This window comes from Pituophis catenifer, unplaced genomic scaffold, assembly GCF_029215685.1.
Source record: "Pituophis catenifer annectens isolate HBS135680 unplaced genomic scaffold, rPitCat1.0.hap2 SCAF_2, whole genome shotgun sequence".
Lineage (NCBI taxonomy): Eukaryota > Metazoa > Chordata > Lepidosauria > Squamata > Colubridae > Pituophis > Pituophis catenifer.
Window position 1 is genome coordinate 247,711,829 of NW_027256882.1, and position 24,394 is coordinate 247,736,222.

The 24,394-nt window shown below is 34.5% G+C and overlaps 1 protein-coding gene across 1 annotated transcript in view; it reads right to left on the reverse strand.

Moving 5' to 3' along the window:
- FER (FER tyrosine kinase) overlaps window positions 1-24,394 on the reverse strand; it is a 127,523-nt gene that overhangs the window by 72,028 nt on the left and 31,101 nt on the right. Inside the window, exons 7-10 of the mRNA XM_070935734.1 lie at window positions 21,561-21,698; window positions 20,132-20,251; window positions 15,432-15,554; window positions 14,612-14,801 (exon numbers count right to left, since the gene is read on the reverse strand). Of these exons, the coding sequence (XP_070791835.1) occupies window positions 14,612-14,801; window positions 15,432-15,554; window positions 20,132-20,251; window positions 21,561-21,698 (571 nt within the window). The remainder of the gene's footprint in view (window positions 1-14,611; window positions 14,802-15,431; window positions 15,555-20,131; window positions 20,252-21,560; window positions 21,699-24,394) is intronic.

Below are 24,394 nucleotides of genomic sequence, written 5' to 3' on the forward strand. Positions count from 1 at the left end.
AACCCACATGCATTTGTTTTTTTTTTAATAGAGTGCCCTGTGTTACCTGAAGAACCAATAAAACAATTATATGATGCTACATAACATACACCTGGTATAATGCAGTCATATATTGTCCAAACTGGCCAGGAAAAATATGACATTTAAGTCCTGTACATTTAGAGAATACTAATAGTGTAAACATACTGTAAGTTTTCACATGATTTCACAATCATTTAGATTGCCTTTTAATCATGAATACAATAAAATGAGTTCTAGAGCATAAATATTTTTTGCCTTACTATATTTATCTTTACAGAACAGATTTATATAGTTATCGCCCTAGTTTTCTTTCAATATAATAGTCATGCAACAGAATTTCTCCTTTATTTCCCAAATAAGTCGTTCAAAGTATTTCTCTGATAAGTTCTTCAAATCTTTGGAACAGATACAGGGGAAGTTCTGAGGGCTCCAATTTGGCCAGCAATGTTTATTTGACCAGTGGATACCATCACTAGATTTAATACAAGTATCACTATAAACAAGCAAAACCTGTCATTTTAACCTATTTATTTACACACACATTTACACACAGCATGCATAAGAATGGCATGCTTATGCTGCTTTTATACTATCTGTAAGTTATTATATAGAGATAATACGTTAAAAATTAAATGTGAATGCTACAAAATCTATTAAGTTCTAAAAATATTTTATTTGAAAAACCAATAGAGACTTGTGCTTCTGATTTACCTAGCATTATATACTCTACCGAAAAATTAATAACAAAAGATTCAAAAATATCTTAGCTCAATAAAAAAAGTACCAACTGAATTTACCCTGATCAGCTTTTGGTACAATAGAGGAGAAAATGCACTTTTAAGCAATTAAACCTACATTAACTATGTTAAAGACTAAATCTTATTCTTTCATAAATTGAAACAGAAAGAAATATGCAACCTTTAGAGGATTAAAACAAAATAGATATTTCTGGTACGTAGGCAACAGAACTTATGATGCATACTTAATCAGCATGTATATGACAAATATTTTTAAAGTTTATATATGTAATGTTTTGCTGTAATTGCTGAGATTTCTTAGTACCCAGTACAGAATCTTAAACTGCAGGCCATGTTGAATGAGAAATGTAAGCTAATAATGCTTATGTATTGTGATATTATAACAGTAGATATTTTATGAAATATTTAAATATTGGGTATTATATTTTTAATCTATAAATTATAATTCATTTCAATCCATGAATGTTTTTACATTTTCTAATCAACCAGTTTACTAAATAACAGTATTTTTAAGAGCCATGGTGGTACAGTGGTTAAAACGCAGTACTGCAGAATACTTCTGCAAACTGCCAGCTACCAGCAGTTTGGCAGTTCGATTCTCACAAGCTCAAGGTTAACTCAACCTTTTATTCTTCCAATGTCGGTAAAATGAGGACCCAGATTATTGGGGGCAATATGCTGACTCTGTAAACCACTTACAGAGGGCTGTAAAGCACTGTTGAAGCGGTATATAAGTCTAAGTGCTATTGCCGTGATGGCGAACCTATGGCACGTGTGCCAGAGGTGGCAAGCAGAGCCCTCTCTGTGGGCATGCGTGCCATCGCCCCAACTCAGCCAGCTGGTTGTCAGGTTTCTGACATGCTCATGTGCGCTGGCCAACTGGTCCTTGGGTTTCTGGTGCTCTGCCGGCGTGCAAACACGCGCCTTCCGGTTTGGACACTCTGTGTCCAAAAGGTTCACCATCACTGTTCTATTACTATTTCAGCTTCAGATGTAAGCCCATAAAATGAAATGAATTTTTCCTATGTCTATTATTAGTCTATTTTCATTCATCTGAAAATTAGTCTTAAAAAGTCTATTCTTCAGAGGGTTCCAATTTTGCCAGCATGTTTATTTGATGAGTGGATACCATCACTAGATTTAACACAAATATCACTATAAACAAGGGAGGAAATGTTATTTTTAACTTATTTATGTATATGTACACATTAGTGGCCATATCTGCTGCTCATGTTCACCTTAGAATTATGTGCATTATCTGAATCCTATGTGATTATTTCTGACATCCTAATTTCCTTACAGTAGACACCCTCATAACTAGGATACTACATCATGTTTGACTATGTGGTTTCTACAGTGCTCATGAATTAATTAGGGCATCTTTCGGAAACTTGACAGCTGACTCTTCAAAGTCTATGAACTTAATCAGTATAGATGAAAACTAAATTTTATGATTCAATGTCTTGCGTAGAGCCAGCTTTTTGGCTTATTTAACTAACTATGAATATTTACTGCTTTCACTGGCCTTTATTCTCTCCCTGAAAGGGAGAAAAATATCAGAACATACTTAATAAAAAATATTCTGAATTGATAATTTTATGCCAATTTGTTAGAGTAACAATAGCAAATGAACTACCTAAGCACATTATAAAAATAACCACAAGAATCCAAAAAAATCAGTTTATAAATCAATGTAAAAATTTCTTTTTACCACTCCATGTTATTGTGGAATATATTGGGCAAGGTTATAAGCAATGGATGGAAAGCAAGCTGCTTTGCCTGTTAAAGTAACAATATCAACTGTCAGCTTCTTGCACACATCAAAAGAAAGGAAAAAATTAAGACAAATATTTTCTTTTAAAGAATATATTCTTACCTTAACTTTTGTGGATGCTGTATGTGAGGAAAGTGGCAGAGATTTGGTAGTAACCGAAGAAACCATAGGTTCAGCATTTTCACATGTAGTACAGAGTCCAGGATCTGGTTTATCATGTAATGCTGAGCATTTGCAACATTTTTGAGCCATAATGAATAGCAGTACCAAGCCAAAAAATATATGACCTGTCAGTATGCTAAACAGATTGACCCAAAAATGAACAATATCTAGTTGCGAGATAACAATCTAATGTACCAAAAACAATTTTGTTCAGTTTTGGAATAAGCTGACATACTATCTTTAACCCAGAATGTCTTTGATCTCATAGGAAGGCAAGCTGGATTACTCTATGCTACATAACAAAAAGTTGCCAAGTGTCACATTTATTTCTTCTACTTATAGGTTGTTAGGAGCCCTCTTACTATAAAAGTTATCAACTATTGACTTCCATTCTTATTCATAAGTAAACTCTTTGACAGTACTCAAGGTACCACTGAAATGATTCCATTTTGTTAAACAAGCAAGCAACTATTAGGCAGCTGTTTCAGCCTCCACTCTTTAGCTCCAATTGCTGAACTGACAGAACACCCCAGAAGCTGACAGTTTCCCTGTGTCACTTTGAATATAAGAATTCTGCAGGTGAGAATGCTTAGAACACTTGCATGCATTCTGCTGTGATGAATAATGCTGTAGTGCCACAGTATACCCTGAAGAAATTAAGTAGACAAACTAATATGTAGCATTAAGCAACTGTACCAATTGTACTGAGAAATACTAGCTGAAATGTCTTGACTGACTCAGGAATTAACTCACAGCAATGCCACTCCCAAATTCAGTATGTTGTTATCAATGGCCGGTCATTCTCACTGGCCATTATCCTTGCCTCTGCTTTTAAGCCCAATGTATCAAGAATAAAGCAAGCACAGATTAGTGCTCTTCTTACTACTTAATAATTTGGAAAAGGCACTGAACAGCAGCAAAAGGAAACTTCACAGTATGGCAAGGACAATCCTATTAAAAAATATATCTTGAGGAAATACTTTCAGCCCTGTTAGGTAGACCAGACCAGGAAACCAACTTTTATTGAGATTGGTTATAGTAACAAAATCTTGCAACGTCTTCCTCGTTTTTATCCTCCAGTGACCTAGTGAAGCATCTGCCCGAGCTATTCCCAAATATTATCTCAAACCATATTTTTAAAAAGTGCTTCAGTCCTTTTTGCCTAGGCAAATAATCCTGCATAACTCTGTTAAGGTTTTTTCCTTATCTCTACAACTATACACTAATGAACCACCAAGTCCTAGTGAATAGAATAGAATAGAATTTTATCAGCCAAGTGTGATTGGACACACAAGGAATTTGTCTTGGTGCATATGCCAATCCCACGTAATAGGATTCATTCCGGAGTTCTGAAACAATTTAAATGTGAAATTAATAATTTCATAGGAAAAATATGAAATCTCTTTCTCATATGGCCTCATTGCCAGAGGACTGGAAGAAAGCCAATCTTACACCAGTTTTTAAAGGGGGAGGGCACGTAAAATTATAGCCTGGTCTGTATAATGTCTGTTCAAGGCAAGGGGGTATAAATGATAATTAAGAAAAATAAAGGAGTTTGATAAACTCACTGAAGGCAGATTTATGAAGTACTATCTGTTTTGAATATTCAATACAATATCTCTCCAAATGCTAGTTCTAGGAGAATAATGGTAGAAGAACAATATGTTTCCATATCCCACTTGCGAAATATTAGAAGCATCTGGCTGGCCATTGTGAGAGAGTGCAGGGTCTACTCTTGTGTTCTTAAGACAAAGTCTTATTTCATATCTGGTGATGCCAATGTAGACACAAAGAGTATGAAGACCCAGTAATTCTTCTCCAAAATTGAAATTACACACTGACCCGTTGAAGTTGTAACTTCAGTTGAGTTGTTTGTCTGAATACTTATGCAATAAGAAGAATTACAATTGCACCAAGTAAATCATTAAAAAGGTAATATCTGTAGCAGGATAATTGGACTCTTACTTTATGATGATTTATATTATAGAAAAAAAGGTTTAAATTGAGTTTTGAAATTAATATATTTCTTGAATTAGTAAGTTTGGTTGTTTTAACAAATGAAACATACTATTTGTAAATAAATACAGGTAGTCCTCACTTAATTATGGTAACTAGGGTAATTGGGACTGGCAACAATTTCACTACAACATGATAACTGGCAGTTGTGGTTGCTGTCAATAGATCCCATGCAGTCTCCATTGACCCTGCTTGTCTGAAGCTGGAAATGAAGGTTACAAATAGCGATCATGTGTTCAAAAGATGTGAACATTGAAATTGCAAGTCCGTGTCCAAATGCCCAAACTGCAATCATATAACCGAGGAGATGTTATGACAACCACAACTATAAGGAATGATTGTAAGTCCTCTCATTCAGCACCATCATTTTTGAACAATAACTGAATGAATGGCCATTGAAGGAGAACTACTTGCACCATCTTTATGCAACTGAGTACAATCATACAGCTTACGTATATTTTCCATGTCTACATTGACATAAGAGAAAGGTTTCATTTTGGCATTCAATGTATTTTACAAATATGCTAAGCTCCATCGCACATTTTAAAAGTTGACACTACAATCCTATGCACATTGGTTTCAGAGCAAACATTATTTAACAAACTGAAATTTAATTCTGTGTGACCATGCACAAGATCTGTATAATCATTCAGAAGTTCCCAGAAGCAAGTGCTGTTTGTGGTTTTATAATCTACTAGGAAGGAATATCCATATTGCTTGGCAGAAATAAAATTAAGAATTTAAAATAAGTCCATAATTAATTTTATTTATTATGAAATAGCATGATTCATGAAAAACAAAGTCTCACTGCGGCATAAAGCACTATGAAAAGAACCTTCTGCTGCCATCCATCCTTAAGAGTTCATTCAGAAAAGCTGCATATTGATAAAAACTAATTTTAAATGTAAGTTTTTAATATCATTTTTCTTGAAGTTTAAAAATACAAAGGAAAACTAATACAAATTGAGAAAAAAATATACATTAAAAAAGTAAAATGTGCACAGAGAAAAAAGATGGGAGTGGGAAGAGGGAATATATAAATGTCTTTCCACTTCATCAAGACAAGTACACAAAATTTCAATAACTTATCACCTCTGATATTTCAGTCAAGTTTTTTTTCATCCTATTGCTCATCTTTTATCTATTAGCAAATAATAAAGCCTCATTATTCACTCTTAATCAGCAAAGTCCATTAAGAGTTACCAGAATTATATATTTTAACCTTAAACAGGTAAATCAATCTCAAATTCCTTAAAGAATCAAAGTCTGATTCTGAATTGTATTGTTTTCCATCTCCTCTTTTGAACTTTATAGTAACAGCCAATTTTATGAGAAAGTTCTGAGTTCATTGTTGCCATTTTACCCTGTATTCTTCTAGAATTAAAATACTTTTTCTTTATTCTGTATTAGTGAGTTTTCTCCTTCAGTTCTTTCAGGTTGTTTGTAGTAATCCACAACATTTTTCCACAGAAAGGTTTCTTATATTTAAATTTAAATTTTTGATAGATTTTAAAGGAACTGCAGAAAGTATTCTTACAATTATTTCAAACTCTGAAATGCCTGAAAAAAGCAAGGGACATTTTCCAACATGTTGTGCTGGGTTATTAGCCTCAAGATATAACAGATTAAGAGCCTCAGGCTATATCCTACAGAAATTCCAGATGTTCCATCTGACAATCTGACAATGTTGAGTGCACTTGGGTAACCATGATAGCCTTGTGTGGTTTCCTAAATGCTTTTTAAAAAGTTTTATTTTGTCTGTTGGCAATATTGTACTGTTGAAGCGCTGTCTGATTTATGGAATAAAAAGAAAGCTTGTTGCACTACTCTTCCAAAGTACTATTGATCTGTAAAGCACTAAGCAGCTTAAGACATGACTTTCTGTGTAACCACTTCTCTTTATACAAATCTGTCTGGCTATTCACTTCTAATGATATCCTTCTGTGAAAAACTTGCCTATCTGGCAAACAGGAGAGAGTATTCTTGTTGTTCCCAAGAGATAAGATGTTTTCCCTCTGGAGAGACCTTTGCCCTATACTGTATTTAAAAAGTTTGTAAAGAAGCTTTACTTCTTTACGAATGTGTAAAGTTACCATATTTTAACTTGTTAATTGATTTAGTTTAAGTAGTATGTGCAGTAATTTTTAAGCTTTTGCATATTAAAGAACTTATTAATTGCCCTGCTTTTCTGAACAAAAAGATAAAGAACAAAAAATAATAAATTAAAATATATTTCAAGGTAATATGAAGTCTTTTGAACACAATGACACTTACAGGGGATGGAGTTTGGAATGTTTTCCCAGCCCTCCCCCATACTCCCTACCATGCAACTCAGAAGGAAATATATTATATTTGTAGAATTCTATTCTGTGTAATTATTGCCCAAATATATGACTATGACTATCATTAAGTGTTGTATCTTATGATTCTTGATGAACGTATCTTTATTTTCTGTAACTGAGAGCGTATGCACCAAGACAAATTCCTTGTGTGTCCAATCACACTTGGCCAATAAAAATTCTATTCTGTTCTGTTCTGTTCTGTTCTGTTCTGTTCTGTTCTGTTCTGTTCTATTCTATTCTATTCTATTCTATTCTATTCTATTCTATTCTATTCTATTCTATTCTATTCTATTCTATTCTTCATATTTTTCTCTTTTTTTCCATCTCTCCTGACTGATCATAAATTGAACGAAAAACCAGAGTAGTTCAGAGCTTGGGAGTATACCCAAAAATAAAGAGCCTCGGATCTTTACTGAACTAGTTTCTTACACACTTCTGGAATACTTAAATTTGAATCCCTACTGGTGTGAGAATACAGCTAGTGTTGGGGCTTTCCACCACTACACAGTATGATAGTTAACTTTCTTCTACCAGAAGTGGAACAGCTCTACCACATTCTATGGCGTCTTATTCATTTGCCAAGAAAATATGGATTAATTTTTTTTTGTTCTAAGCTCTAAAGATTTGCAGGCAATCTTCTGTATTGACTGAAAAGGAGCCAGATATGGTATCAGGACAATTGTAAGTGATTATGTTTCAATTCTAACCTTATTATATCATAGCCAAGCTGTGTTAATAATTTTGTCACATAATTGTGGTTTAGTATGAAAACAAGGAGAGGGTAGATTGAGATACGTTAGCAGAACTCAGAGGATTAGTGAGGATTTGCATTGTGCTCTACTGGAAGAATTCAAAAGATTAATAAGGATTTCTCATTCCTATTTACTAAATTGGAAAAAAACAGAAGTTCTTTTTTCAGTTAAAATAGGGCTACTAAAATTTCAAATGAAGAAAACACAAGTAGGTCTGCAGATAAGATTTATGCACAAAGCAATGTTGTGCAATGTTCAATTCTGTGTTTAAAAAAGAAAATAACAAAAATAATTGAAATTGTGCTCTGAGCCATTTTGCTCACAAATTGTTTGGTTATAATGTAAGCGACTATTTTTAGCTGGCATTTCCTGTGATATTTTATAAGGAGATTCTGTTCACAGATAATTTTTGTTCTATAAACCATTTTGTGAATAAATACATTTAATTTTTTTTCCAAAACCATGGCTTTAAGCTGGCAACGAGCTCCATCTGCTGGTGAACTGTTATAAAAAAATGTAATTTAGTATTGTCCATTTAAGCTTGAAATTTTTACCTTATTATAATATCAAGCTGACACAGATACAATGGACATAACTGTTTACTATACGTAAGTATTAAAACTGAAGCAGTAATAATTTCTGATATACTTTTACAATGTTTCCTTCTATATACTGTATATTAAAGCCTTTGTGGTTATTTATGGTGTCACCAGACTGACCTGGTAACCTCAATTTTATCTTATGTCCCCTGGCTTTGTCTCCTCTCTAGCCGAGGATTAATGATGCCTTGTCCTACTATTCCTGTACCACACAATATCAACCAGCTTCAAACTGAGGGTCAAATCAGAGCAATTCATGATTATGCTAGCATCTTTCTAATGCCCTAGCAAGATCTTCTTTCCAATGAAGGTATGCTACTGGATAAAAGTTTTTGATATTATGATAATATGTTTTAAGGAAAAAGGCAATGTTTATAACAGAGTATCAATAGTGAAAACCCATAAGTTCATACTTACACTGAAAAAAGAAGAAAGTAGCATATTCATCCAAGGCTTCTACATGTAACTTTAAACCATAGTTTATCAGTGTGAAGCTGACTATTCTGTAGTATCACTTTTTAAAATTGTTTTTGTACTTCATAAAAAGTATTCCTTCATTCCCAGGAGATACTGAAATCCCAATTTTGGTGGAAACGAGGAATTTCATTCAATTTCTCCCCAATTGTTTCTACACATCCTACCCAATCTGACAGGAGAGACATGCTCCAAATCACATTGGCTAAGGAGCATTTGCCCAGAAGTCTCTTTTCTGCTTTCATGCTTGGCATCCTTCTAGAGATTTGACTAGCCACAAACCCCACTGGCCTTTAGTAAGGCCTTAAAGACCTGATTCTGTGTTTGGGCCTGAGGACCTAAGTATGTGAAAGAGGCCATCTCCTGGCATGACAATGATTGTTCTGTTTTTTCTTAGCTGCTATATATTTTAATTTTTGTATATATCTATTTTTACTTTTGCTTTAATATTGTTAGCTGCCCCAGCTCATTTATGGAAATGAGCATTCATATAAATTGTAGATTTTCTCTTTGCTCTATGGATCTTTTCTGTAATTGTAATATTTTAAATTTGCATTCATTTCCATTAGAGGAAACAAAGGGAAAATCAGGATGTTAGCAAGGATCTTAAAATTTAATCTTATTATTCAGTCAAAATACAGCAACAGTTATAAATATATAAAAATTCTTTTCCTTATAGAGCTTTTGCCCTGAAGGTTAATAAATGTTAACTGCATTGAATATTTTACAAGAGAAAAGGTCAGTTCAAACTCTTCACAAAATTTATTTTATCTGAAACTAAACCTCCTCCAAGGAACTCAAGGTGGCATACAAAAGGTTGTATCCAATGGGAGAAGATATAAGGTCGGACTGCTCTAACAATGGAGCCAATTTTTGATGTCCATTATTCTTTGCAGCAAATCTGGACAGTGTAGGAGATGTTAAATGGCCATTAATGTTCAAAGTTGCCTACAAAGCTGTACCATTATATTCTTTCTACCGTCCTCATGATATTAGCATTTACATATAGTCCACAACTTATCAGAGTAATTGGGATCTTGCAGTCCCAGGTACCTTCATTAACCAAATCCCATGGCTGTTAGCAACGTGACTTCCTACTGGCTTCCCACAACCAAAGTCAATGGGGATGTTGGCTCAAGGCTGCAAGTCTCAGGTGATCAAACAGGATGGCTGTTAAATGGGGGAGGGGACAAGGGAATGCACGGGGGAGACAAGTGAGGGTGCACAAGGACTGCACAGGAGGTGTGGCAAAAGTCAGGGGGGGACATGAGAGAGTATTCAAGAGGCATGGTATGGTTGGGTAAAGTGTGAAATGCACAAAAAATTCAATATAAAAAGCACTGCCTGAGAGTTTGATTTTGCCCCATTGGGGGATCCTCTCTCCCGAGCAACATTTCTGTTCTCAAAGAGGCCTAGTAAAAAAATGTCTGTCCTGAAATCCAAGTAGGATTTTGGCACAGGGCATTTGCAGCATCGGATGTTTGCAGCCAGCCTCCCAGAAGCCCCTCATTTCTAGGGGCTGACTCCTAATGCCCAATGCTCTGTGTGAAAACCCTGCTTGGATTTTGAGACAGAGTTCCATTCTGCCCACAGAGGGGATAGGAACTTCAGGAAGATCTGAGCTTCTTTTCTCCAGCCCAATGTTACTATTCCCTTCTGCACAAAGAGGGGGTACACCTGCCCCTCGTTGTCAGGTAGTTCTTTCGCTCCATACACTTAATGATCACAACAGAGGAAAGCAGGGATTGGGGTAGTTGAGCAAGATGGTCACATGGCTCAACTGTGAATTAATTTGAGGACTACCTGTAAAGTTAACAGCAATCATGGATTTTGTGCAGTGCTAAACTGAACAGGTATTAATTATAACCATTTTTGGACAGAGGAGAGAATACAATTAAGCCTTTATCGTTGGGAGGAGGGAAATTAAATCCTTTTTGCAGGAAGGCATTCTTTTATGCACAGAAGGCTCTGGGGTCCAGAGCAGGTAGACCTTCTCAAGCCTGGAAAAGGACTACCTGTCTGCTGTCCCAGGCAAAAGGTACAAGCTTGCTGCCTCAGCTTAATTGTAGCAGAGATGAAAGCTTGCTATTGCTACAGCACGGAGTGATAAAAAATTCCTGTCAGTCTGCCTCACGATGGAGATTTTTTTTTTTAATATTTATATTTTTAAACTAGATTTTTTTTCTTAAAATATAAAAAAGGGCAAGACTGAAGTCTTTTGAGCAACATAGCTAGTATGCACGACTATCTATTAACTAACAGGAAAAAAAAGAAGAATTGGGGTCTAAATTTGAGAAATGCGTAGTAATAACAAAGTAAACAGAGGGGTGGGGAAACATTGATTAACAACTATTTTAAAAACCTCAGTTCAGTCAGATATGAACAGTAATACAAAATAAAGTATATGTTAAAAACTGATAGTAAAACTGCTATGCAAAAAAACTCAATTGAACTAAATGAGGCACACTATTTAAAAAGACAGTCTTAATAGTACAAATTCTGAAAAAATGTTTCTTTAATTAAGAGAGGAACTCCATGTTATATAGCAAAAGCAAGTGTTAGTAGAAATCACTAAGCAAACAAGTGTCACTAGAAATCCCTAATGTGGTGATCATGGAATTAAGATGTAAAAGACTGCATTTGAAACTTGCAATTTATCCTGAAACTATACTCCCTTAGTTCAACATTTTTCTTCTTTTTTCTCCTATCTATGTTATGAGGATTTTTAAAAATAGCAGGGAGAAAAAGAAACGATTATCATGTCTGCATTATATTTGGGGAGCACGTCAGCTGGTAGAATATCTAAATCTATGCCCCAATACATGGCAAATTAATTTTAAAAAATGCATCTGTTTCAATGAACACTATTTGCTTAAAATTAAGGAATACCTGTGCTATATTTCATTTTCAATCATCAAAAGAAGAGGAAACAATATTGTGAAGATGTCTCGATGCTACCATTGTTAGATAGAATTTTAGGGTTTAGGTTTAGGAAATCATGTTTTTCCTTTGAGCTAAAGCTATATCCTTTGAAAAACTAGCTTTTTCAGGAACAGTGATGAGAGTAATCAAATAATAGGACTGTATTCTAAAGTCCTTGATCAAAGCTAAGAAAGAAATAAACTTGGTGGGAAAGGAGGAGATGCAACGTATTTTACAATCAGCTACCTCAAGACATACATTTGCCACTTGAGGAATTTTATCTAAGATGTCTGTTTTTTCTCACATTTTAAAAAATGAAGGCTTTATTGCACACCAACGATTTGTTGCCTTTACTTTTGCTCCCTATCATACATTGAAATATATGTAATAACCTCTTTCTGTACTTTTCAAAGGTATTGGATGTTTCTCTCTCAAATTCAAGAACTCAATTCATTCCAGCTCTACATCAGCTCAGGTGTTTGAGTTTTATGGGTAATAATAGATAGATTGATTTGTATTGTAGAATTAAATGAAACTATTTTGACATGTCATATTTAAAAGTCTACTTATCCATAAAGCAGAGCTTCAGAGCCCTTATATACCTCTAACTTATAATTTGGAATTTGCAGTTTTTAAAAATACAAGTTGGCAAATAGACTGAATAAAATCTCGGGCACTTGATTTTTTCATATTTTCAGCTGTTTTATTGCTTCTATAATTAGGTTCTTTTTGGGCAATATGCTGACAAGAAACTTATCTTCAATATTTTACAAATGAAAACTGTGTACATACACACAGAGAGAAAATGTGTTATATCTAATTTACTTTGTAAACAAAAGTTCCTACCAAAGATATTAAATAAGCCAAGACAGTATATAGTCATAAGAATTAATATAATTCTAGGTCTAAAAAATGGGGTAAACAGAAAGATCAAGAGACTAAAGAAGTAGCATTTATATATCTAAATACAGTAGTATAGTTATAAGACAATATTCAGAAGGCCACAGCATCCTGAAATTCTTACAATGATCAATTCTCATTTACCTGCAAAGTTTTTACAGTATTATAGTCTCATATAATGAGAATTGGGATGATATGCCTCCAAAAGTATAACATTTTCTCTTGCAAATCAATATGTGATTTTGACTTAATATCAGGTTTTCAAAATAAGAATACTTTTAGTTCTCTGAACACGAGCATAAAATCTTTGTATGTATTTTTTAAAAAAACCTTACTCAGTAATTTGAAGCAGTGAACCAAGGAGTCAGTTTGGTGTAGTGATTAAGGCATCAGGCTAGAAACCAGGAGTGAGTTCCAATCCTGCCTTAGGCACAGTCAGCTGGGTGACCTTGGACTCTCTCTTAGGCCAAGGGAACAAACAAGCAAAGGCAAACCATGGCCAAAAAACCTTGCCAAGAAAACTGCAGGGACTTGTCCTTGCAGTCACCAGGAGTCAAGACTAACTCAAAGGCACAAAAATAAATAACTTGAGGCAAATGTATGAATGATTACTGTCATAAAATTAATCTCTTTCAAATGTTTTGCCTGCTGTAGAAACAAAATGTATAATTGTATGGATATAACAAATAAGTACTATGTATTTTTTTTTCAGGATAGAAAGAGCATTGGTGTTTTCATTTTGTTGTGGGAAAGAGCTCTTGAGAACATCATGGACAGCAAAGAAAACAAATAATTTCCACTTCAGGCAGAAACATTCAAACAATTTCCACTTCAGGGTCAATTTGTCATATTGTGGATATTTTATGAAAAGACCCACTTCTTGGAAAAGTCAGTAATGCTGGAAAAGTTATGAGAAAAGACAACAACCAGCAACAAGATGGATGCACTTGATTACAGCAGTGATAGGTACGCCATTGGCAGATATGTAGAGTCAGGCTAGAGACAGATCATCTTAAAGAGGTCCATCAATGTGGCTGCTAATAGTCAACATCACTTTGATGGCACCAAATCAATGTCTACTTTCAACATAGGAACGAAGCAATTATAATTTAGCTGGGATCAGTTTATTAATCTTAAGCAAGTCTTATTTTAGGTTAACCATACATTTGAATCCATTTTAAAGCCAATGAAAATAGTGCCAAGGTTCTCAATAAACACTGTTCTGTGTTAAATATTGTTACAATTAATTGTCAGGAAATATGAATACCTTACAATGTACTACAGGTAATCCTCGCTTACTAGCCATTCGTTCAGAGATAAAAGTTATGATGGCACTTAATGAGAGGGACTTAAGACAATCCTCAAAACTGCAACCTCTGCAATGTCCTTGTGGTCACATGATTGTGATTTGGGCATTTGGCCACCAGTTCTCATTTACAGTGGCTGCAGCATCCTGCAGTGACATGATTACTATTTGCAATCTTTCCTGCCACTTTCCCATGAACAGTGAATGGGGAAGCCAGCAGATTGCAAGTGGCTCAGGTAAGTTGTTCCCATTGGTTTTTCTACTGAGGAGGAGGAGGAGGAGGAGGAGGAGGAGGAGGAGGAGGAGGAGGAGGAGGAGGAGGAGGAGGGGGGGGGAGGCCATGAGTGGCAGGATGAGTGTGGACCCTGATTACTATCCACACTGCACAAGCCCTCCAGGCTCAGCATTACCACATTTGTGCCATGGCACACCTTCCCCCACTCAATTGTACTAATTCCAATTCAATTACTGTTATTAAATGACAACTACCTGTATATCCTTTGCTTTTAGTTACAAACAGTACAATTCTTTTTAAAGCAACATTAGCCACAGTATCCTAACTTACTAAATAAATGTAATTTTTACCATGGAAGAGACTGATCTGGCATCCTCCTCATAATTTACAACAGGTGGGGGCTCTTTTCCATCATTTTCTTGCACTTTTTGTTGAAGAAGTTCCTTCTGAGCTGCAAATTTGACTTCAGTGCATTTCAGCTGCTGAACAGTTTGCTTTAATTCTTCAAGGGCTTGCTTCTGGCTTAGCAGAAGCACAATGCTGAAAAGAACGGCATCAAAATTACTAAAAGCAAAATGGAAGCATGTATTTCATTTCTCAAGATCATAACAAATAATATATCTTTAGCAGATTTAAGATTTTATAAGGTGGGATTAATACTAGATGGAGTTGAGTGGTTGTTAATTGTCAACTTGTTTTTCCACTCAAAAAAGCCTAATCTAAAGAAGAACAGAATAGGAATTTGTTTAGGCTGCATTAAAAATTTATGTGGAGGAAAACATTAATAAATAACAAAAGAAATCCATGCAAATTTTCCAAATTCCATATAACTGAATTAAAGAAATACACAGTTTAAAATCATTACATTCAATCAAAGGGATAGGAAATAAATTATGCCATTAGAGACTCAATAAATAATTAAAGAATTAAAGAAAAATAATGCTAGAAGTACTGAAAGATTTAAAAAAGGAGTTTTATATTAGCTTATAAAATCAGTTAATAAATATAGTCAATAATTCTAAACTTACAAATAGGGTGCAATGAAGCATGATCTTAGCAAATGAGTTACTGTGCATCATCTGGATTTCATTTTCATTCAAGAATATTACATGAATAACTTGGAAAATTAATTTTATATATCATACACTTCCATGTCTGCCATTTACTCACTCAGATTTTCTTTCATAGACCTTAGAAGACTCTTCAATCTTCTTTTCTAATTCCAGAACTAATTCCTCCTTATTTAGAAGTGTCTGCTGTGTCTGAATCAGTTCTTCTACTACAGTTTTCAACCTATGATTTAAATGAATAGTAACAAATATAATCTGTGACTATTTAGCAGAACTTTCTTTGTATTTCTCAATGGAGAATTCTTTTTCAAATAATCATCACATTTAGTTTTTGTTTTTATTATTTACTATTATTAATTTTATTATATTTGAAAGCTGTTTAGAGTGGTTATATTAAAGAAATGTATAAATCTCAAAAGTAAAATAGAAGCTAAAAAGTATTTATATTTTTTGTGGAATCTTTTCAAGCTGTCAAACATTTATATTCTATTTTTTTTTTAAAAAAAAAGTACTTTCATAAAAAAGAGGCACAATAACAGGAATATATTGCAAACAAACTAGAATTTAATGGTTTTCATTTTGAGATTATTCTGCTTGTAATATAGTTTGAAATAACATAAATGCAATAAAGCTCCACAAATATATTTTTACTACATATAAAAACAATCTTCTTTAGCTGATTGCATTTATTTATATGCTGTTGGGACTTTTCTTGTTATGAACTAATTATGTTCATTTAAATGTAGCAAAATTAATTTACCATAAGGACAATTAACAGTTTAGAAACTTGTTATATTAAAACCATAACTGTCCTACGATAATATAAATTCATTAATTCTTAATGGCCAGTTTTTAGAAAATGCATTGCCCTTTTAAGATGTTTATACCCAACTGAGAACATCTGAATTCTGAACTGACCACCAAGAATGCCAAGAATAATAACCCTTCATTAAAAAAAAAAAATCACTTACAATGTTCCACAGAAATGAAGAGCTGAAAGATTCACTAAGTCAGCTAACTGCACTGAGACACATTAATTTTCCCCAAACTGTCCAATAGTAGGACAAAACTTATCATCTATTATCTCAAGAAACTGAATAATACAATAGCACAGAACAATGTCAAATTAAACAGAGCAGATTAATTTACCAGATTTATTAACTTTCCACTTCCAATTTCTTTGCTTTCACTATTCATCAACAGAGGGATCATAACTAAAAACTCATGTAACCGATCTTTTCTAAGAGAACAATCTATCTTTCATTTTCTATTTTATGCTACACAAATCTTATTTCAAAGCAACTAGGTACAATGCAGTACCTTGTTCATCAAACAGAGAAAAGACAAGTTTTAATAGTGGTTAGAAGTCTGGAAGTCTTGCTTTTTATTACAAGAAATTATGATCACGGTGGCAAGACCTTTTACGAATTAAGTCCTGTCTTGAAAGTTGTGAGTAGAAGTTAATTTCACTTACAAACAGGAAATTATTAATTTTACTTTTCAGGTATTTCATAGCAATGACAAATTCATCAACTTCCTTGTACATCTTTTTTTTTTAGGGGGGTGGTTATGGTCAACCCTGATGATAGTACAGAAATGAGAAACTTTCTTACATAAATAAAAGCAAGTTCTTCACAGGCATGGGGGAAATGTAAGGTGTTATCATGTTATAACAACAATTATTTGTTTACAGACACACTCCTACATACAAAGATATATTTTCTGACAGAATGATTAGTATAGAATTATTAGTATTACTTATTAGGTGGTCTATCATTCAAAATCCTACTACCCTCATCTACATTTAAACAACCATAGCTCCAAACTAGATAGTTTCTTATCATTCCTTATTCTGGGCCAAAGGCCTAATGAACTGTTTTTACAGTCTTGGTGATTTCTAAAGCATCACAAGAGAAAGGACAAAGCACATCTTTGGGTGGACTGCCACAGAAATGTCTGGTTCACATCCCTTTTCTTGTTGCAGTGGAAAATTTCAGGTAAGCTCTCTAGATGTATAAACTAAAAAGACAAAATCATGTTTAATAAGGCTGACTCATACGTGTCTTAACAACATGTCAGGTCTTTATAGTTAACAGTACTTTGAATTTTGAACTGGCCACCAAAACTGGCTGGTAACAGATCCAAGAGACCACAAAGTACATGAAAATCTATAGTAGTGTGTTCTGTTTCCATGTCATTTGCTACACTGAACCAACTGCAAGTTTTGAGTCATTAACAAAGGCAACCTGGTATGGTTTGCACTGAAGTAATCCAACTATGTGCTGATTAATGCAACAGTTACAATTCCCAAGTATTTGTGGTGTTATAACAAAAAATGGATAAGTCTCCTTGCCACAACCTGAGTGATTATGCTGAACATGGCTGTTGACTAAATGCATAGAACGATGTTTACTGCTTTTATTGTCACTATGTAGGCACAAATATGGTAATTTGGGTCTCAGACATTTTTTTAATTTTATATCACCATTGGTTCTGGCCTTTCATTCATGAAGCTCCTCCAAAAACCAGAGAACAGAAGGATTTGACAACTGAGATTGGGTGACTTAGAACAATTTCATCTAGCACTTGGACCACCTCAATGCAGGGGTGAAATAGTCCCAGTTCGGACCGGATCGCCCGATCCAGTAGCGATGGCGGCGGGTGGTTCAGAGAATCGGTAGCAAAAATCCCTGCGCCCCCCCCCCCACCATGCCCAGCTGAGCTGCACGATCATCAGAGGCTTTTTTTTTAACTTTTAAAAGCATTTTTTCTACAACCTCTTCCGACAAAAAAATGCTTTTAAAAGTAAAAAAAAAAGCCTCTGATGATCACGCGGCTCAGCTGGGATCATCAGAGGCTTTTCAAAGCATTTTTTTCTGCAACCTCTTGGCCGAAGAGATGGTAAAAAAAATGCTTTGAAAAGTCTCTGATGATCCTAGCTGAGTTGCCTGATCAGCAGAGAAGCATTTTTTAAAAAGCCTCTCTGACAATCCCAGCTGAGTTGCCTGATCGGCAGAGGCTTTTCAAAGCATTAAATGCTTTGAAAAGTTAAAAAAAAAAAAGTTGGCCACACCCACCCAGTCACATTACACCCCCACATTACACCCTCACCAAGCCACGCCCACAGAACCGGTAGTAACAAATTTTACATTTCACCCCTGCCTCAATGTAATGGAGATTAACAAGGCATAATGATAAACTTTTAAATTACATTTAGACTCCCCACTGTTCCTATTCAAAATCAGACATAACCATCTCCACTTTTCCTTCTCTCCATAATCAACTACCTATTATAAATAAATCATCCAGAGCCTACCTGTTTATTAAGTAAAGCAAGGGCTCCTCTTCAATTTTCTCACTCAAAGGGGATCCTTGCAGCATATCAGCCAAGGAGTCTAATATTATAGCACATCACCAGTCCACAAGCTATGTTTTCAAACAAAGCCTCGGCTGTTTATTTCATTCAGTTCTCTCTCTTTCCTCTTTCCTCCAGCCAAACAAGTATTTAGGAACCTGTTGCCATAACAGCTTCCAGTCTTCTACTCTTCTGGCTTTTGCTCCAAACCTTGCAAACAATTCTCTACTTGGTCTACCATTCTCACTGATTTTGCCAGGATATTGTTCCAGCCACAAATTTAAAGTATTTTTCTGGATGGGCCAGCTCCGTGACTCTCCTGTGAGTGCCTGATCAACAATGGCAGTTATCACTCTGTTCTCTCTTTCTTCTGCAGCTGTCTCTGCAAAACATAAACCAGCAGCAACTTTGCTTACTCTTCAAAGCCTCTGCCATTATCCAGAGTCAACTCTAGTCCAGCTTGCCTCCCCAACTAGGTCCAATACATCTCATCTTATTTCCACTGTTACTACCCTTAACTTTTCCCTTCCCAGCATCCCATATCCCATTCAACATCTTCTAATTTAACCTTCCTTCCAACAGATTCTCTAACATCCAACTGCTTCTCACTACGAGTTAGTTTTTACATACGGAACAGCTAATCTATTGTCAAAACAAGACAGACAATCTGGGCCTTCCTGTAAAACAAGAGTGCTATCCAGGACATTACATAATTCTGATAGGAGAAAGAGCTACAAAAATGTGAAGATTGATTTCACTAAGACACCGTTTTGATACAAAGCTGGTCCAGTTTTAGATGCATTTTTGTCAGTCCTATGGGCACATGTTCTTCTTGATGTGTGGATTGCTGTCCCACAGAATTCTCTTCCAGATGCTGTAAAACCTTGATTTAACAGAATCCCATTTAATAGACTTCAAGTGTAATCAACCCAATTTCATCCAGACCTTTCCTCTAAATAACAGATGTCCACTGTGTTCGAAATAAATTAATGCAAATGACACAATTTGTGATGTTTGCATAATGACATAATTATAAAATCCCTATGTAGTCCTGATGATGTACTTTAATATTAAATGGACACTGAAGAGTAAATGAACTCCCTCTTCCTAAGCGGCCCATTATAGTGAGGTTTCACTGTCATTATTCTCCAATTTTCTCTAAAGTAGCCATCATCCAGTCATAATCTAACACAACTTTTATGTAATTCTTGGCAAAAGAAAGATAAATCTACATTTCTCATAATTTTTGACAGCATAACCAATTTGATTTATATTTTATTTTGTATACAACCTGATCATTAAGAAAAAGGGGGAGAAAGGGAGATAGAGAATGGCTATAACTTTCTTATAAAAATTATATTACATAGATCTTACCTGATTCAGCACATTTTTTTATATCTTACATAGCCAAAATTGAAAAGGGAAAAAGAGGCTAAATTACTTACATAGCTTGTAAACCGTCAGCTGTCAAATTATTCCACATAATCTCATTAGCTTGAAGATTTTCATTTTCTTCTAATAATGATGTATCAAATTCTATTTCTTGTTGTTCAATATCTGATGTCCTTTAGTAAAAAAAAGCAACAATAATACAAGAGTAAGGCATTTCTTTTTTCAAACCACCTGATTGCAATTTTTAAGAACCTACTCAAAGAACTGATGACCTCCTAGGATTTCCTTTCCTCAGGAGAAAGAAAAGAAAAAGAAATTATCCAAACTTGTGGCTGCAGTGAGTAACAAGCTTCCATCACAGATCATTGTACTAGGTAGATTAATTATAAGTTAAGATGCATTGGTCCTGGAAGTTATAATAATGTAAGACTAGCTGAATAACTGATTCTACTTTATAGTTATACTATACTTTCTGACATAACTATGCCATATCCTGTAAATGTTCAATATCTACTCTCATTTTATTTTTCTTCCCCTGCCCCATCAGTTTTTTGTTCTATGTTATAATGGTCATTCATTCATTCATTCATTCTCTGCTGGAGATGGGCAGTTAAGAAATTTATCTGTAAATAAGAAAGTTCTAGATATCAAATCAAAAGAACAGATTCCTCCACTTTAGTCTGCTAGAGTAAATCACATTTAGATTTTTGAAATGAAACAAAGTCAACTACTACAGAATATATTTTTTTACTGCTTCAGTATATTAGAATTCTGTTACCTCTTCTGTGAAATTCCAATTGCAGCAATAGATTTCTAACGAAGAACTGCAGTGGCAGGAGGAAGGAACTATTAAAGAACCAGACTGATTCTTTAATAAATCTGATTTTCTTTACATATGTATCACATTTATAATTGCAAACTCAAAAGTAAATTCTGATTATCAATAAAAATATAGTAGCCATAACAGTATATCTCTGAACATATATTTTATATTTAAAATAAATATTCTTAAAATAGCAAGCAAGTAAAAAAAAGTGAATTTTATTTAATTGCTAAAATTAATAAATGCCTCAAGTAATAATCATGCAGTTTAACAGTCCTGCGTGTTCTTTTAAAACCTATGCATCAATAACACCTGAACTTTCTAATCTGTAAGTTTTATATCAACAACAAAAACTCAGTCCATATAGCAAAATATCTGAAAAAATACTAGAAAAATGTTATCAACAGAGGAAATTTTTTGCAGATTACAGTAATAGGAATACTGCACAGAATTAATTATTTGCCCAGATTACTACATCTGATGTTATTATGTGCATTAAATATTTTATGTGAAAGAACTGTTTGTAATTGTTGGGCAATTTAAATCACACAGATCACTTTTGCTATTACATGGACTTATTTTTATAAGCACAGTTACTATGTACTGCATTGTTAAGAACATACTTATTGTGCAGTAAAACACTACCACCAATATTTTACCTGTGAATTTCTAGGAAACTACTGTACTCTGAACCAGGGTCTAATTGTTCAACAGATATCTGTATCTCTTTATGAACATTCACAAGTTCTTCTGTCACAAGGCTGGTGATCTGACTGTACTCTTCTAAGATTCCTTTCCTGAAAAAAAATACCATGAAAATATATTCAAAATATATTTTAAAAAATGTATAAAGTATACATGTATAAACATAGAATCAAGGTGATTTAAAGCAATGCAATTCAGTTTCCAGTTTTGTGCAGGAAAATAAATTAATGTATATAGAGAATTGTCCAACTATTTTTAAAATTAATTTCTTTACTATACTATAGTACCAATCTATTTTTACTGTGAACACCTTTTTTTAACATTCAATAGAAATTGCCTTACTATAATTCACATTTATTAGTCCATGTCCTGCCTTCTGGGATGAAAGAGACCAGTCTTGGCTGCCATCTGTGTAACATCCTTTCATATATTCGAAGGGTACTCTTAATCTATTCTTCAAACTGAATATTTCAGATTTTTCAATTTCTTTTCATAGGGTTTAATTTTCTGTTCTGTGATCACCCTTGATGGCCTACTCTCTTACTTACTCAAGGTTGTCTGAATTTTATTTCAAATGAGATAAACTAAACTTCTATATGCCAAATTAAGCCTAGACAACCTTTCAAATGATCAGGATATTTGGTAGTACATGCAGTTCATTCCTCATGAAACTCCTACGTCAACTATTCAGAACTGAGTGTTGACCTTATCTGCCCACTAGTGCCTAGCATCCTTTGACATTATGATGCTTGATCATATGTAAGGCCAAATAAATTAATAGGCTTTACTCCCAGGCAAGTGTTCATCTTGCTTTAGAAACTTAGGAAGAAAAATACGAGAGATTGGCACAATATTTTTATTGAGCTTATTTTGCTCAGGGTAAGACTGAAAGTTAACCACTTGTCTTATAGACTAAGCTCTGTTCTTGTGCTTCATCAGGATCTTAGCAAATACTGCTAAGGAATAATACTGCTTTCATTCTGCTAAGGAATCTACGACCTACATTTGAACATTGTCTTTAATGCATGACAAGGCACCAATACGTATATGACGTTCAATTAAAAGAATACTACTATAATTTTAAATGAAAAGCTCACATCTACAATGTAAGAGTGCCATCTGCACATGATCTTTATTTCCAAGGTTATCAATGGTTCTTTAAAAAGTAAAACCAGTGGATAATTGAGCACTGCTTTAATGGACGGTATGCCCATTTATTAGGAAAAAGATAAAGATACACTGGAAAATGAATAGTTGTATCCTGCAAAGATAATGTTGAGGGGGAAAAAATCAACACTTTCCTCCTGGAAAATGGGACTGATTAATTTGATAGTTGTCCCAACTTTTCTACAGCAGGTCAAGACAATAGATTATAATCCATTTTTTAAAGTCTTTTTGCTATTTTAAATGAAACTTAATTTGTATGTAGAACATCTACATACATCACAAATATTAATGGACCTTTTACATACCTTGGGGAAGGGAACAGCTACTTCACAGTATTTTAGCTAGCGTAAGCAGTGTACATAATGCTCTTCCCCATCATTCCACACAATAGCAATCCTAAAAAATGGGTTGGGCTGAGAAAGTGTGACTGGTCCATATTCTCCCAGGGAGCTTCTGTGGCTGAGGATGGATTAGAACCTGGATCTCTTTGGTTCGAGTCCAACCTCCCTGACAGTTATTTTGTGAGAATACTTCAAAGATGCTTTTGAAATTCTGAATGTGCTCAGACATTATAAAAATTAAGTGATCCCTATTGTTCAAAAAGGTCTTCTTCATTTCACTGGATAACTGATTTTACACATTTTGTGTTCCTATGCTGAATTCTTATTAATTCTTCTCCATACTACTTTTGTAATCCACTACGCCTTAGTACCATGATGGCGAACCTATGGCACACGTGCCGGAAGTGGCAAGCAGAGCCATTTCTCTGGGCATGCTAGCCGTCGCCCGTTGCTCTTCCGTGTTCCGGTGCGCACATGTGTGCCGGCCAGCTAGTCTTTGTGCGTGCATGCATGCCAGAAACCGGAAGACCAGGTGACCGGCACGCATGCGCACACCAGAAAATGGAAGCTCAGCCTCTTGGTGTGTGCATGCATACCGGGGAACTGCTCTTTCGGTTTCTGGTGCTCCCCTGTGCATGTGTGCGCACACACTCCCGTTTTGGCATTCGGTGCCGAAAAGGTTCACCCACACTGCCTTAGTACCTACTTTTTTTCTATCTGCAACACACCACCAATATTACTATTTATTTACCTATTTCTATCTGCAACACACCACCAATATTACTATTTATTTGCCTGCAAGGTAATTAATCTGTTACTTTTTTAAAATATTTAAAATAATATCCTTTCTCAATACACAGAAACTGTTTTAGAAACTGGAATGAAACTTTCAGAACACCAAAGTAACAAAAAAAAAGTTTTTTGCTTTTTCTCCCCACAGAATGACAAAAACTGTGTGAATTAGCAACAGTGAGGTATATTTTTAATGCTTATTGAATTTGCAAATATTTTTGGGATTACAAAAATCATTGTTGTATCTATGTGGTGCTATTTCTCCAGTGATAATCCAGGAATGCCAAAGGATATTAGTAGAGTAAATATTAGCCAAACTATTAGAGAAATATATGCTAAATGCTCCGAAATGTATGCATTGAAATGTATCCATTTTAATCAAGTTTATAATCTATTTTTTAAAAGCCTTTTTGTACTTTTAAGGGAAAATTAACTTGTCATGTCCACTTGTTCTAAATAACTCACAAATATTAAGGAACCCTTTAGAT